Source organism: Acanthochromis polyacanthus, chromosome 8 (genome assembly GCF_021347895.1).
Source record: "Acanthochromis polyacanthus isolate Apoly-LR-REF ecotype Palm Island chromosome 8, KAUST_Apoly_ChrSc, whole genome shotgun sequence".
Classification (NCBI taxonomy): Eukaryota; Metazoa; Chordata; class Actinopteri; family Pomacentridae; genus Acanthochromis; species Acanthochromis polyacanthus.
This window is the reverse complement of record NC_067120.1, coordinates 31,207,771-31,224,961: the sequence shown is the minus strand read 5'-3', so window position 1 is coordinate 31,224,961 and position 17,191 is coordinate 31,207,771. Positions and strand designations below refer to the sequence as shown.

Here is a 17,191-nt window from a genome sequence, read left to right as displayed (position 1 = left end):
ATATGGTTGTATACTAGGGGTGCAAACAATTGATTATTGATCAATAATTTATTAGACATTGCTTGATAAAAAAAATTGCAATTAACTCAGAAGGGAGTTCAGCTTCTCAGAAAAATTGCCTCTTATCAATTAATGGATCCTCGATTGATAAAATGAAGCAACCATCGATAATTGTATTACTCAATAATTTGCATCCCTAATATGTACATTTATAATATATACACATTTATACATACATATACACACAAATACAGAACCACATGCTAATATTTACCTCTACAAATACGCACATATATGTAGAAACACAACAATACCTTGATATCTACATGTATATATAGACACAAACACACATAATGAGATACATTAAGTTGTTATTTTAAAAAAAACTACAGGCTACTTGATAGGTTTTCACAGCTTTTGGATTAGATGAATATTATATTATATTAAGATACTGAGAGATTTCATTTTCAAAATATTGTCCATTTGGTTTTGCTTTTGACCATTTAGTTTTATGTATATGATATCTTGCCAGCATAATTAGAGTTTGAATCAAAAGGGAAAAGTTTTGGGGCAAATCTGGTCATCATTTCAAGAGCCATGACCGCAGCAGCCTCTACCGCCTGGCAGACAAAAGACGGGGAGAAAAGTCTCCGATCTTGTGGCCCATAGCTGCGGCCTACCAATAGGCTCTTTCGATTTGAGCTTGACCTGCGCAGTTTCGACCACAATGCATGCTGATACCGACTTGCTCTGACGTCTCTCCAACGTAATATCGTGAGATGAAAACGCTGCAGTCACTCTTCTTCATTGAATTAACAGACTAGACACATACTGGCATATTGCTGCCACCTGGATGTTACTCATATTCCACAGAGAATCCTCTAGATTTTCTTATACAGTCCTGTAGTTATGAGAAAGTCCAGAAGTGTTTTCATATTTGTACACTCCTCCTGTGTACAAAAGATTAAAAACAATTAGCTCCCGTGACTCCTACTGCACAGCCTCAAGGCATGATGGGAACATGTCGCTCACCTGATCTAACAGCTGATTGGCTTGGATGTCAGCCTTCAGTCTGTACAGAAACTCACACTGATTCATTAAAATGTTCTCGAACTACTGTATGAGTTCTACAGTAATTTTAATGTCAACAGAGCAGCCTCTTAAACTGCTGTACAGGTGATCTGTGATGTCTGTCTATTGTTGTACAGGAATTTTGTAAATCAGCATCAGATCAGTTGGTGCTGTCCACACACCAGGAGACCAAGCCTCTCCCTCTCAAACTATATAAATAAAGAGAAAAAGGCAAATACAATAGTAAGTAATACAGAACAACAGCCTTTGTTACTGATCTGAAACTTCTGTACAGATGGTATTTTATTAATCCTCACGCTCCGTAGTAGAAATTTTGGTATTGCTAAATACTCAACGAGTGAAATCAGTCCTGTGTTTTTATACCACATCTACATGTTTTCTGCAGTTTATGTTGTGTGATCTGAATGTGTTCAGCCTCTATGATAAACATCAACCACACGCTTGCAGAATAAACCTTCAAAGCCAATATATTTCAAATTAAAATCTCTGTAAATCATCTAATTTCGTACTGTTTCATGTGCAAATGTGGAATGAATGACAATAAAGAACCTTTGACCTCTGACCGTTTGACCTTTAAAATGAAAAGTATCTATCAAGCATCATATTGTTGAGTCAATATTGTTGACATGTTCCTTCATTTGAGATAGAAGACATACTGCTTCTCTCCAATCAAGATGTTTATTCTGTTGAAAGAATCTCAAAATTGTACAAGGTCCGTTTGTGTTTGGAAAATCACAGTCAGCAAGCTCTTAATCAGCAACCAGCCTCCCAGAAATGGATGATTTCATGCTGTGACACAAAAGTTTTGGATCATAAAGTGGAACATGATTGGTAAACAGTTGAAAGGAAGCCAGGGTTGAAAGTTAGCTCTCTTTTCGTTGGTTCACAGACATGTCCATGTCCCTTAGCATACGATCCATCCAATACAAGATGACAGCGAACTGAAAAAGAAACATTTCCTTCATTCTAACTGTCCCTCCTCTATCAGTTTCTCACTGTACTTTCCCATTGAGCATGCAGGTGGCATGCTGGTCTTACCCTGTAAATCAGTCTAACACTGTCTCCAGCTGCCCCACATGTGTGAAACTGTCTGTGTTGAAGATAAGAAAGCGGTGAGCTGCTTGCAGGCAAATGTGTGGTGCACTCATGCTTTGCAAAACTTGTCTGAGTGATCTGGCTTATCTCTCCATTATATTGTTCCTTCGCACTGCGGGATCAGTGCTTGAATTATTTCTCATGTCTCAACAGATCAATACAACTCTTACCATGAGCATGATTGCTACAAGTCGATTGATTCTTAGGCTTAATCAATCAATATGAAAGTGAAGTAGAAAAATATAATTCCTTACAATATCTAAACCAATCAGCTGTTTGATCAGGTGAATCAAACACTGCCAGCATGCTATGAGTCTGTGCAGTCGCAGGAGAATAACGTCTGGCTTTATGAATCCACACAAAAAAACAGCACTTTGTCTTGCTTCAACTTGGCAAAAAAATACCTACAAAATATCCTAAAGGTAGTGTCTACAGATACGAACCCGTACCCGTAGCCTGTGGCCTACGGATACGGCACTTTCCCTTAACATAAATATTAATGAGCCGGCTGATGAACGCGCTTCGTGATTGGCTGGTAATCCGACGTACATAAATATTAATGAGCCGACGACGCTGATGAAAGCGCTTCCGTGATTCGAGGTGAATCTGCGGAATGAATGGCGGAACTAACAGCCAGCAAACTATAAGTATTTTTTTTACCTTCAAAAGTAGCGACAGACTATTACATATTAACAACCTAAACAAAACCCTGACGTATTTTCTGCGTCTGTCAACACAGACCCTGTCACAGTCACTTTAATGTTAGCGGACTATGTTGAATGGCTAATTTACATCACCACAAACAAATCTCACAATATCACAGTAAATCGAGTTTGTGGGTTTTTTTCTTAATTCATGCCGAATTAAAGAGCTGCTCCTCACCATTCACGAGTGTTTGTTTCATATTCGACATCCTTAATTTTATCTTGTAAATTAGCGTCCGAAATTAAATGGGAACTGTCGCTACCCGATCCGTCCGAAACCCGATTTGTACTGCGCATGTGCGAAAAGTACGTCACTTCCGCTACTCGTTTTTCCATGCATTTTACAGCATTTTAACCTTTAACCCGAAAAAAAATGAATTTTCTGTCAATTACTTAATGATTCAAGAATTATAGGGTTAAGCTAGTAGTAGGAACCTTTAGTAGTGAAACTGGGCGCCATCCTCCTCACTACAGCGATCTGCTTCTGTCAGAGGAATCACTCCGTTAAACTGCGGCCAAGTGAGCCGCTGGGCGTTGCGCGGCTATTCTGCGTAATACCGTAATGTTATCACAGGCGCTGAGCAGCCAGGCTGACAGACGTCCGCTGCAAATACATGCTGTTATTCATATTTTGACTTTCAATATCTTCAAATCCTGAGGCGGTGACAAAGATCTCTCACTATGGCCTTGTCAGGGGTCATCCCAGCTAGCACCTGCACCGTATCACCTGATTTTACTGTAAAATTTTAGAGAAAATTAATGTCAAAGTATGCTGAAATTTCAGTTGTGTTGATACATAATGGCTGATTCTCAATTCAATTCAGTTCAATTTAAATTTATTTATATAGCACCAATTACAATTAAAATGTTTCAAGACGCTTTACAAACCCATATGGCCTGAAACCCCCAGAGGAAGCCCTCAGACGACAGTGGCAATGAAAAACTCCTTTTTAACAGGGAGAAACCTTAAGCAGAACCTCTCTCATACGGGCCAGCCCATCTGCCGTTGGCCAGCCGGACGATTGAAATTTCAGCATACTTTGACATTAATTTTCTGTCTGCCTGTAATGTGCAGCAAATAGTAGTTAACCATCGCCAGCTCTTCAGTGACCTTAATACGTACGTACCTCTAGTACAGATGCTACGGGTACGGGTCCGTACCTCTAGCATCAACCGTTCAGCAATGTACTGCTTCTTGTGTTTTCTAGTAGCAAATCTTATTATAATTACCGGTGTGTGACTTCTATTTTCTTAAAGCAGAGTGTCACAGGCTTCGACGTTCTCTGAATCAGGAGTTCTGTCTTTGCAGTGACCTGCTGCTCCAGGGCCGTACTTCAGTCTCAGCTGGATCCACATCATCTCTAACGTTCTTGTTTACAATGCTCTCTTTTCGTTAATATTATAGTTTGCTCTTGGCTTGTGAAATATGTCACTCTGCTGCCAGGAGACATGTCCATTTTTGTGACTGGTCACCTGTTGCCAGCTTGCCTTTTACGTGAACACACTCACGTTCAGCTTTACAAACTCCGGGGTTGTCTTGAGGAGTTGACAACCAGCTTTGTAAGGCGGCTTCTCTCTCCTGCAGTTGTTAAGCTTCGTAAAGAAAAGATACCGTGATGTTGAATTTGCTTCACAGTACCGGCCTCAAATAACCCTGAGAGAGCCAGACTTTGCTGGATCCCCTTCATAGCGCAGTCTCAGCCTGCCTTAGAGATCCTGATCAGTTCCCTTGTTTCATTACCACAACAGTTTAGCTTTTGATTTATGTTCTTTGGATTATCCCCTTTAGTCTGACCTTCCATATTATAGAAAAAACTAATTAAACAAAGTTACTTTGCAGTTGTTCATGTCAAATGGTTTGATTGCATGAATTAAATGAGCTAGGTTAAAGGTTTCATACAATTAGAATCCATTTTTGTTGCACATTGTAACAAATTTAGACGTGTAAAATAAAAGCTGAGAAAATATCAAGATGCTTACTACTGGCATTTCTCTAGTTTACATGGAATTTAAAGGTATAGAAGGCCGGGAAATTTATAAACCACTTTTATTTTAAATAAAGGCCTGGTATGCTGTCACATCTGTCTGCTACCACTGATTTTCTACCATACAGGTATATTTAGCTTCGATAGCTGCTGCTTCTATCTCTAAAATGTCTCCGCAAACCACACCAATTACTGTTGTTTACTGCCAGAGTAAACAACAGTGTTCGTGCACTCCCATGATCTCCTGTGCATTACCTATATTTTTAACAGCAATGTCCCAACAATAGGAAAATCCTTAGTGTAGTCAGAGCTCTGTGAAAATTACAATGCTTAAGGACACTCACAAATGCTGGAAACTTAAACGGACTCAAACCAGTAAAACGAACAAAAACCAAAGAGTGGCATGGAAAGCAGTGGGTCAGCTGCGTGTAAAGCTACAGTAAAATGTAAATTGACATACTGTTTACATTTACTACATGGTGAATACAGGCCTCACTCTAAGCATCCAATGCAGTAAGTGTCACTACATTTTTCACTGAGTTTAAAATGCACCTGTATTTTCATATTTTTTTCTTTAGAAGCTCTTCTGTGGTTTTGGCAGTCTGCTTTGGATTTTATTATGCTATCCTGCTCTGCCAAGCTTGTGCAGACTGGGAGTCATCTTGTCAGGTGGTTGTTTGGTATATCCACAGACATTCATGGTGTATCTATAAAGCTGATGTACCCAACATTTGTGGCACTCATGCAGCCTCATATCATCACACTCCCACCTCCCTTAGTTGCATTCTGTATCTTTCTTTATAAGACACGTCCTTCTCAAAAACTGGTGGAGATAGCACCAGAACTGAAAGCTACTTTCCCCAGTCATTACTGTGTTTGATGATGGTGGATTTTTAGGGACCGACAGAGAAGAAAAATTTTTCACTGGAACCAAAGTGCATTTACTGACAATACCCTTAAAAATGCTTTCAGCTCATGTGTTTAAGCCAAACTGGATTTGCTGGTCTGTGCTGGTGATGTGTTATTTCAGTAACTGCAGAGCTAAAAGGACGGCAAGCAGTTTGACTAAGTTATACATTTAAAATGCTTATCACACGCAAGAACGCTCCAGAGCATAATCTGATCTATAAAGTTACCACACCCATTTTATCTCAAAAACTGAGTTGCCACTGGACGATGTAATCTACCAGAAATGTCTGCTTGCACTGACTTGACTGGTAACAGATGTCACGAGTTTTCCTCATGAGCTCTCAGTGTCAGTACACCTGGCAATACATATTAAAAAAAAAAAAAAAACAATGCTGTGTTTTTTCACAGAGTGGAGTTGTCAGTCTAAACAGCGTCACCTGTTGTTGGCACTTGGTCAGAAGCTGAAACAATTTCAAATATGTATTTTTAAACTAAAGATCCAAGTGAATCCCATCCGAGTCAGCAATGCTGGGCACTAGTAGCCTAGCCGCGCTAGACCCATCTCTTAAGACACAAGGGTCTAGGAATGCTCGACAGGGAGGGAGGTGGGCTAAAAGGTTGTCTATCAAATCACTCTGCAGCAATTGGGTAGGTATACAACCAATCAGTGCAACGAATAGGCTGATGTAGTTCCTAGAGCGCCGGATTGTGGCGAAGTCCCATTAGCTTCCCAACCAGCGGAGCCAACTGGTATATTAAGGATTTGCCATATCCCGTCGGCATAAGTCCAAATACGTCTTTCTTCTCAATGAAACACTTTAGTGCCGTCCTTTGTTCATATTTCAAGTTGAATTTTAGCTTCAAATCTTTAAGGGCTGTGGCCAAAGCCGAGTCGAAAGATAACTGTTTATTGTGCGCCGGTTGTTTCTGTCAGAATCGTCGCGCCTCTGTCGTCACTTCATTACGCCCGCCTTCTGACTCTACACTTCATGGTGATTGGTCCGGCCAGTTTTAGGAGAATCCAGCCTCGAGCCTTATGGAGGGTAACTAGACCCACCCTGGCGGAGAATTAAATTCATTGCCGTGGGTTGTCTAGCGCGGCTAGGCTAGGGCACTAGCTAATCTCGAAGAGAATTTCCTAAATGAATTTATTTTATTGCATGCTTCTGCATGTAGTATCCTGAATATCTTTAATTTGAACTCTACATTTAATCACACCCCATCTTCAACCTGCAATCTAATCTGTTCACTACAAATGTGAAGTGAAGAGAAGCCCTGAAAAGTTGAGAACCCGTATTCTGAGAAGCGCTTCAGATTTTTATTTTTTTTTTAAGAGAAGGCTTGGACCAAAAAAAAAGAGGACTGTGGTTCTGAAGAAGTTTAGTTGGGGCTAAAAACACAAACAGATGCAGAATGCATTTACTGCTCCCAGTTTAGGCTGTGGTGACGACAAACTCCATCTCTCCTGTTTGGCCTTCTAGCTGCGAGGTAGAAACCCAGTTAGCATGAATGCAGCCTGCTAGAAGGGGAGAGCATGTGTTGGTATGGCTCTTTAGTAACAAAACAACCATTATCTTAGTTTCATAATAAATAATAAAAAAAAGAAAAAAAGCTTGTCAAATCTTACTCAATGCAGAAGAATACAAGAGAAAAAAAACACATTTACAAATAACTGCAGCAAAATGAAACCACTTGTGGTTATTAAAATGTGTTTCAAATCATAGGAGCGCCTTTGCTCAGGGACACAGACCAACAGTGGGTGAGAATTGTAAATATATCCGTTACTGTTGTATTAGCCCGTTATACAGGATAACAGGTCGACCCAGTTACAACAGCTTCTTGGTTGTTTGGGTCACAAATCAGCTATTCTCGTTTCTGTGGTAATTCATCTTAAGTTTCTGTATACATTTTTCTTTTTATAAAATATTTTATTCATACAATCATTTCTTTAACTATAGCAACATTACTATTTAATTTTGAGTGTCAAGATATCAGTCTCACATCACCTCATAAGAACAACAGTATATAAACAAATGCAGAAAAAATGATTTTTGTATCCATTTGAGTATGTCTCTCATTTTGCTTTCAGTTCATCGTGTGTCTGTACACCTGTCTGTCTGTCAGTAATGAGCTGATAGGAATATTGCTGGTCCTGGCGGGTGTGTAATTGGTACAACTCTGAGCAGTGGCCTCTGCTGGCTGGCCAGGAGGAGGGCCCTGTATGGCAGAACAGGCTGGCCATTGGCAGGCATTAGGTGATCCTCACGCTGGCCCATTTACAGCTGGCTCTAGGGATACAGAACTCCTGTCCGGCCTAAGAAAGAAGAGCAAACAGAGAGAGATGGGTCTCTGAGAGGACAGAAAGAAACAACAAATAGCTGTAAACTACAGAAACTTTTGTCTGCCTTTACACTGGCATGCTTCACTGACAACTTCACACACTGCTTAGTGCTTGTCATATAGTACTGTATAAAGTCTTGGACCACCAAAGAGTTTGTTGCTTTAAGAAGTTAGAATGCCCATACATATGCATTTCTTTCTTTAAGGGTCTTTAAATGTCTTGAAATACAGGAATCAGGAAAATACAGGAAATATTTACAGTTTTAAAGAGCACAAACATCTTGGGGAAAAGGTAGTTCTTGGTGGCTAAAATGGCAAGCTATTATTGTAACCTCCCTTTGCACTTCGCCACTTTGTTTTGAATTTGCTTTTAATACAGTGTACACGTTTCTTGCATTGTCTTTGTGCATCTTACTAAGACTTTGTCAAAATATTGTAAAAGTTAAAGAGTTTCTTGGTTCAGTGATGATGCTTAGAAAATTCAGATTCAGACACCAGATCAAACTCTCATATTTCACAAAGGTAATCAGGCTTACTTTGCCTCCTCTATGGCAGACATTTCCTCTAGAGGACCATTGGGAAGCTCCACAGTGGACCGACACTTCTCACTGCTTTACAGGACACAAGAAAAAACAAAAGAAAAATGTAAACACTTAACAGTTGACTGTTACAAAAGCAAAGAGTTAGAGAGTGTCTGGTGGCTGAGACTTGGGGTTCTGTAGGGTTTGGTTGGGCACAGCCAACCACCCAGAGGGCTGGAAATGGGGGTTGGATGCGAGGCTCAAAAGGCAGGAGCTGCCGCGAGGCACACCGCCATCTGGTGGTGTACACCAGTTTTGAGGATGTGGAACATTACCTCACTGATGGGGAAGGAACCTGAGCTGGTGCGGGAGGTGAAGCGATACTGGCTAGATATAGTTGGGCTCACCTCCACGCACAACAAGAGTTCAGGAGTCAAACTCTGGATCAGGGGACTTGCTCCTTTTACAGAGTTGTTCAGGGTGAGAGGTGTCAGGTGGGTGTGGGGATACTCACAAGCCCCGGGCTGAACACCCCTTTGTTGGAGTTCTGTCTAGAGAACGAGAGGGTTGCCTCTGTGCAACTGTATGTTGCAGAGGGGAAAACTGACTGTTTGCGATTATGCACTGAACAGCAGCTCAGCATTCGGCCTTTTTGAAGTCTCTGGGTGGTGTCTTGGAAGGGGTGCCACTTGGCGACTGCATAGTTTTCCTGGGTGACTTCAACGCTCATGTAGGCGATGATGGAGAAACTTGGAGGCGGGTGATTGAGTGGAACAGCCTGCCTGATCTGAACCCAATTGGTGTTTTCTTATTGGACTTCTGTGATAGATTGGAAGACCATAACTAAGACCATGTTTGAGCATAAGGTAGCTCATAAGTGTACCCGGTACCGGAGCACCTTAGGCCAAAGGTCAATGATCGACTTTGTTGTCATATCATCAGACCTGCAGCCGTATGTTTTGGACACTCGGCTGAAGAAAAGAGCAAAGCCTCCAACTGATCACCATTCATCACTTGTGGTAAGTTGGATCCAATAGCACAGAAGACTGTTGGACAGACCTGGTAAACCCAAGTGCGTAGTAAGGGTGAGCTGGGAGCATCTGGCGCAGGCCCCTGTCCATTGGGTTTTCAACTCCCACCTCTGGGAGAGTTTTCCCTGCATCCTGGGGATGTTGGGGACATGGAATCTGAGTGGACCATGTTTAAAGCCTCCATTGCAGAAGCAGCTGCTAGGAGCTGTCACTGTCAGAAGGTTACTGTTTTGGGTTACTACCCAAAAACCTGATGGTGGACACCTGCGGTGAAGGAAGCTCACAGGCAGAAGAAGAAGGCTTTTTTTGGCCTTGTTGGCTCGGGGGTCTTCTGAAGCACCAAACAGGTATCGGTCGGCCAAAAGGGGTGCAGCTGTGGCAGTTATGGAAGGTAAAACTCGGGTGCCGGAGGAGTTCGGAGTTCGCTGTGGAGAAGGACTTTCGATTGGCCTAGAGGAAGTTCTGACAAACCATTCGATGCCGCAGGATGGGGAGGCAGGGCTTTGCCCAGGCTGTGTACAGTGGGGGTCTGCTGACTCAGATGGGGGATGTTGTCGGCCAGAGCATTTAAAGGAACTCTGAGCCCAGTTAGCATGTCCTCTGCTGAGGAAACACAGCATGAAGACTCTTTGTCTATATCCGTGGTAGAGGTTGCCATGGAAGTTCATCACTGGTAAAGCGCCAGGTGACGAGATTCGCCCCCAGATGCTGAAGGCTTTGGACATGTCTCTTCAATGTTGCATGGCCATCGGGTACGGTGCCTGTGGAGTGGCACACTGGGGTGGTGGTTCCCATTTTCAAAAAATGGGACGGAGAGTGTGTGCCAACTACCAGGGTATCACACATCTCATCCTCCCTGTAAAGTGTACTCTAGGGTGCTGGAAGTGAGGCCTCAATCAATTGTCAAATCTCAGATTCAGGATTTTGTCCTAGTCATGGAACAGTAAGCAGCTCTTTACCCTTGCAGGGCTGTTAAGGGGGTCACGGGAGTTCGATAAGCCAGTCCATGTGTTTTGTGGATTTGGAAAAGGCCTACGATTGTGTCATGGACATGCTATACTGTGGAACTATGGGGTACTCTCAATTTACCAGTCCTCAGACATCTGAAGGGAGCTTGGAGTGGCTCCCTGCTCCTTTGTGTCACAAGAAGTCAGTTGAGGTGGTTTGGACACCTCCGGGGGAGACTTGTTTTGGAGATTTTTCAAGAATGTCTGCCTCAGAAGAGACTTTGGGGTAAACCCAGAACTCTGGGATTATGTATCTCGTCTGGCCTGGGAACGCCTTTGGATGCCCCAGGAAGCATTGCCAAGGGGAGGAACTTCTGGAATGACCTGCTTCCTCTGCTGCCGCCACGACCCGACCAGGGATAAGCGGAATAAAATGGATGGATATTCTAAACGTATCATTTACAGTAAAATCAGATTTCCTGATTTGTCAACACTTTTTAAATTCAACAATGAATTTGTAAACAAATAATGAAAAGTCTACAGTTATTCAAACAAATAACCATACATTAAACAAGGAGTTTTGGCACTGCTACGAGCTGCATCATACACATGATAAAAGTGACACATCTGATAACTTGTTCCACTGATAATCCATGTCAACAGTTGAAGTCATGGACTTCCTTAAAAAATAGTGTGAAAACCTAAAAGTTAATGGGTGTGACCTTGCTATAAATGTACTCACTGCTACAGTTATAAAGGAACATCAGATTTTAAAACAGCATTTGACCATAGAAATTTATACTTCTAAATCCCCCATATTTCATGGCTAGAGATATGTGACTGAGCATTACTATGTGAGTAGTACAGAGCACTGCAGAGCCTGTGCAGGCACTGTTTTTTCATTTTTTTATTTTTATTTTTTACTTAAGTCAGCAGTGTGCATGCGTGTCTGTGTGCGTGAGGTGTCTGACCCTGTTTTGGGACAGCAGGCAGCAGCTGAGCTGTTGACACCTGTTCTCTCTGAATCCACACACTCCACTACTGAGCATTTCTCTGAGGAGGCAATCTTCTCTTCATCACTGGAACACAGAGGTACACACAACAACATTAATACATCAAGAAGAAGCTATTCATAGCAACCACTTTACCCAGAGAAACACATAGAACACAGTGAGATGTGAACAGTGATGCATGCCGAACTGACTGACAGAACATAGTAAAACAAAGGATGGTTGTGTTAAAAATGGAATAACTGTGAACTCTACATAGACGCATCAAAATGTACAGCAAATGGAGAAAGTCAACTGTTTTGATCGTTTAGCTATGATACTCTGTTTACTGTATAGCTACAGAGCAAGCAAATAGTAGGCAGGCCTACAAACTGATTTGGACACCGATTGGACCAAAATTGAATGTATCAGCCGTCAGTCTTGCTTTGTCTCAGAGAACCACCAATAATCTTGATGAGACCTCAATCAAAGCAAAACACCCACAAACATCTGAATACAATCCAAAATTTGTCATGCTACTTAACAGTTATCGAGCATTTGTCAATATCAGAAACTATGATTTTATGTTCTAAAAAAAAGTGGCATCCAATTAAAAAAATAATAATCATGGTTGCATTATGTGGAGCCACATTTAAATTTCTCACAAAACAGACTTGAACTATTATCTTCATGTTTGGTTAACAGTAGTCTTGGTGCTACTGACTAAATCACATATATCTTTAACACTGTCTAATGTGCAAAAAAGGGACACAGTTATTAATTTAACTTGAATCTTAATGAAACTTGAGTGACATAGCTATTATGCAAATGTTCAATGCGAAAAATACAGACAAAAAAGGAAAGTTTCTTTCTCAACAACATATTCATGGCTCCAATAAGAAACTCATATCTTATTCCAATTCCTCTGCCAAGGTGGGAACCAAAGCAGATGTTCATTTTCACTGCTCTAACTTAGTAAGGGGGAGACGAGGGATGAACCCATTTAATTCTGGTGGAGAACTGCAACAGGTTCTTGAAAATTGCAAAATAGCGCACTGGCTTTGGTGGAGGATTGCAATCTGCAAGTCCCCAACAAGTTACAAAGGTCACATTAATCGGACTTTTCTGTCCATATTTTAATTTGGGTTCAAATTATCAGCATCTAAAAACAAAACACTGCATCCGTCTTTCTACGGTTACTGTCATATTGAACATTCTGTGTAATCCTTTAAAGGATCCTGTAGCTGCAAAGAACTGTAAGGAGTCAACAGTTTTTGTAAATGAAAGAAAAGATTAATTTTATCACTGTGCAAGCATCAGGTCAAGTTATTTTGTACCATTATGGAAATAAATTTTGTGGTCACAGCTGTGGTCAGTACCTGATAACCAGATTTTTTTCAGTTTGCCTGTTATGACTCAACTCTTGTAAGCATATTAAAAATTATTAAGCAGCTATATCTTTTATTGTGCATTTTAATCTTTGTCAGTCTCAAAATGGAGACAGTGACTAAGTGTCAAAGGCAAAGGAAGTAGGAAAATGCAATGCAAACCGTTTAAATGAAATAAACATATTAATACAAATATTTATGAAGCCATTTGTGAGCAAAAAAAACATCCAACAGTGAAGAGGTTAAGGTCACTTCAGAAAGTGTATCATTTCAACTCAAAATTTAATCCTGTTAGCTTGGACTGTTATATATAAATAAACAAAAATAAAGGCCAGCTTACTAAACTTGAGCCAAAATTGAATAAAGAAAATACTAGACTTGGAAATCAATTTTGGTAGAAACACATGCAGAATGGAGATAATGAAATAAACAAACAAGGAGTTGAAACCAAAGAAGAAGATCAAAATCGGGAAAGAAAAGTTGGTGGTTGACGTGACAACAAGACTACATCACGGCTGCAGGCTGATCTCTGATTGGCTGTACATACCGATAAGATTTCAACACTCTGAAGAAGACCACACCCACAACGCACAGCAAGAGAGAGAGGGGAAGCTCAGATTGTAAGTGTCGCTCAGTACATTAGACTATTGTTATTTACTCAGACAAACAGACAATATAATGCAGCATCAACAAGGAGACGAAAAGATATGACAACCAACTTGACAACCAAACCCTGGTATTTAGGATAAGCAAGTATTTCTCGACAGAGGCATCGTTAAAAGTCAAGTATTAAATGACTGCCCCTTGTGTTTGAACTGACTTGTGACAGGTCATTGCAAATTAAGGAAAAAATAAGACATATTTAAGTGGTGTTGAATCCTCCCTTTACAGTTTGTTTGTGTATATGTGTGTCTGTGTGTATATATATGTGTATATATATATATATATATATATATATATATACTGTACCAGTCATAAGTCTGGACACCCTCATTCCATGGTTTTCATTGATTTGACATGTGAGCAGGTTCCATCGCAGCGTTTGATGGTTTTGCGAGTGGACTTGTGGATACATTACAATTTGCTGAAATTTTCCGTGTGGACTGAGCTTCATGTCTTGTAATGATGGACCGTTGTTTCTCTTTACTGAGTTGAGCGGATCTTGCAATAATATGAACTACAACAATAGTTAAAAAGGGCTGTCAGCTGTGTACTAACCCTACCTCTGCACAACTCAACTGATGGTCTCCAACACGTTAAGAAGGCAAAAAATTCCACAAATTCCCTTTTGACAAGGGGGTACTTTGAAGAATATAATACATATTCCGGTTTGTTCAACACTTTTTTTGATTACAACATAGTTCCATATGTGTTCTTTCACAGTATTGATGTCTTCAGTAATAATCTACAATGTAGAAAATAACTAAAATGAATAAAAAACATTTAATTAGAAGATATGTCCAAACGTTTGACCGGTACAGTCATTAGTGCTGCAATGACCAGCTCAAAAAATGAGCAGAAATAGTTGATTTGCTTAATACACATGGGGCTGGTTTCTGACTTTGATGTCAACACTGCCACAAGAGGAGTTGTGAATGTGTAATAGTGTGGGGGCATTCATAACACAGCAGATGAGAAACACTATTTTAACATATCCTGACAAGTATCCATTCTGGTAAAGATGCCATAAACTACGAGCATCCCAGTGTTACCTCTTGAGGTTTTGGAACATAACTACAACATTTGCATCGAAATTGTTACTCACGACATCCAGTCATGTAGCACAAGCATGTAGTGTCATTTTTGTGTGGATGTGATTGGCGAACCTCTTGAAAACGGCGGTCTCAGTCTTGGCGTCAACAGTGAGACTGACGGTTTCTTTCATTGAGCCGTTGATGACTGTTTCTGTGATGCTGCGCTGCTCAGAACAGGCCGTTTCCTCCTCTGCTTTAGGTGTCCCACAATCCTTAGGTGAGGTGGAGGAGGAAGAAGCCTCACTGGGACCCAACCAGCCATCACAGTCTTGGGGGTGGTAAGAAAAGTGATATTAGGTGCCAGGCAAGACTTCAACACCAACTCACAGCTACTCTGACAAACGGTGCTATCAGGTTCACACACTTCTGAACAGCAACAATTATTCTAATTTCGTATCTGTACATATATGTCCCCATAAAGTCCAACAATGGATTTAAAAATAAACCAGCAAGATATGATTAAAGTGCAGCCTTTCAGCTTTAATTCAAAGGGTTAACTAACTAACCATTTTTTTACACTGTCAATTTTCACAGGCTCAAAAGCAACTGGACAAACTAACATAAGTAGGAATATAAGGACTTGTTTTAATACTTAAACGTGAATCCTTCACAGTCAAACAACAAGTCATGGTGATCAGCAAATGACTTTCCTCCTTTTCGATGCTTTACTAGGCCTTCAAGGCACTCAAACGTTTTTTCTGCTTGTTCGTGGGTTTTTCTGTTTTCAGTTTTGTGTCAACCTTTATGTACCCATCAGGACATTTTTGTCCTTTTCATTTTTTTTTAAATAATTTGGGCATTTCTAAAAAAAAAATTCTGTGTTTATTACATTAAATTTGGCAAAGGTGTGTATTCTTTGTTCCCAACTGAGAAAGAGACCTCAAACTGCAAGACATGCAAGAGATAAGACAGAATAGCGTACGTTTTTTTTCTGTCGTGGCTTTTTGTGCTTGATAGATACTTGTGAGTTACTTATACTGAAATACCCCAACATCTAAACTGTGAGAGACAATGAATTTCAAATAATTTACTGCTCAGTTTGAGAACATAATATTTGCCAAACTAAAACAAATATATTTTACCCTGTTTCATAAAATTATTTAGAGGTCCAACAGGAATGAGGCAGAGATCAGACACGTGGCTCTCATGTGGTAGAGGTCATGCACATGGTTGTGGTGCAGCAGCTTAGCAGCAATGGCATGTGCAAACCATGCAGCTGCAATTGCTGTATCTGGTAATAAGGCATAGCATGACCAGGCGTGAACTAACCGTGACGTCACCCGTTGGTTTCAACGCCGAGAAAAAGAAGCCCGGATTTTGCTACTTCCTGGTCGCCATTTTGGATTTTTTGGAGCCAGTGACGTAAAAAGCGTCAAACAGGCTGGACCGGAGAGCAACGAGGGGCAGGACCAGTCTATGGGCGGGCCAGACAGAGCTGAAGACTCTCTTATCCCACCCACATTTTACCGCAGAGGTTTCTGTTGCTGCTTTAGCCCTAAAGGATCTGTCAATCATTCCAGACAAGACTGTCTATCAAGTATAGCCATGCCCCCTGGCTCCGCCAACTTTAACGATTTATTTAAAATTCAGTATTGATTTATTTTAAGATCGGCCACCTGATCTCTCATTTTGACCATGAAAACTAACGGGAAAAAAATCCTGAGCTGTAGAAAATCAGTCTATCAAATTTGATTTTTTCCGGTGATGAATTGGGGTCTATGGAGAAAAAGCTTTTTGGAGCCAACCTTAGCGGATGGCATGATATTGCAAGTTTTTGACACTTCCGGGTGGACTTCATTTTTGGAGTCAGATTTTACGTCCATCTTTATATACAGTCTATGAGCATGACATGAACAGGAATAAAAGAAGTAATTCAAGAATTTAGCATCTGTCAGTGATACTGCTTTAGATTCAGAACCGCCAGGTGACTTTGAGTTGTTCATTTCTGATTAACAAATCCAAAACACTGTTGATCAGACCAGCTTGTATACAGATCAGTCTATTCAACTTGAGGATGTGTTTTGCCACGATAGAATTCATGTATGCAAGTCTGGCATAGTTTGAGAAAGATAACTCTGTTTTATTTTCCTCTCACTAGTGCCACTCGTAAGCCTAAACTTGAAATTTACTGTTCCACAGAAAAAGTCTCACTACTGATTGGAAATCACATGCAGATTTCTTCTTTTAAATGATAATGAAACAATGTTAGCCAGTAGAACTGAAAAGCTGCCTTCAAAGAAGTTGAGAAGATGGATACCTTGTGCTGCCATTGCCATGTTGAATTTTGTTATCTTGACAAACGAAGCAGATCACAGCGCTAGCAGGTAAACGACTTCATACTGATTTGCCATATGTAGCGAATGTTAGCAGTGCTAGCAGCAGCAGAGTTATTCTTCTGCAGGTACACATTCAAAAACCTCTGCTGGTTGTGGTTGT

The 17,191-nt window shown here is 40.7% G+C and overlaps 1 protein-coding gene across 6 annotated transcripts in view; it reads right to left on the bottom strand.

Moving 5' to 3' along the window:
* Positions 1–7,081: 7,081 nt before the first annotated feature.
* Positions 7,082–17,191, bottom strand: part of ppp6r3 (protein phosphatase 6, regulatory subunit 3) — a 33,965-nt gene continuing 23,855 nt past the window's right edge. For 2 of the 6 annotated variants that reach the window (XM_022198615.2, XM_022198618.2), the window contains exons 22-26: positions 14,828–15,023; positions 13,549–13,566; positions 11,596–11,703; positions 8,662–8,736; positions 7,082–8,099 (exon numbers count right to left, since the gene is read on the bottom strand). In XM_022198615.2, the coding sequence (XP_022054307.2) occupies positions 8,048–8,099; positions 8,662–8,736; positions 11,596–11,703; positions 13,549–13,566; positions 14,828–15,023 (449 nt within the window). In that variant the 3' untranslated portion in view covers positions 7,082–8,047. The remainder of the gene's footprint in view (positions 8,100–8,661; positions 8,737–11,595; positions 11,704–13,548; positions 13,567–14,827; positions 15,024–17,191) is intronic. The other 4 variants (XM_022198617.2, XM_022198619.2, XM_022198616.2 and 1 more) reach the window with 3 other exon arrangements.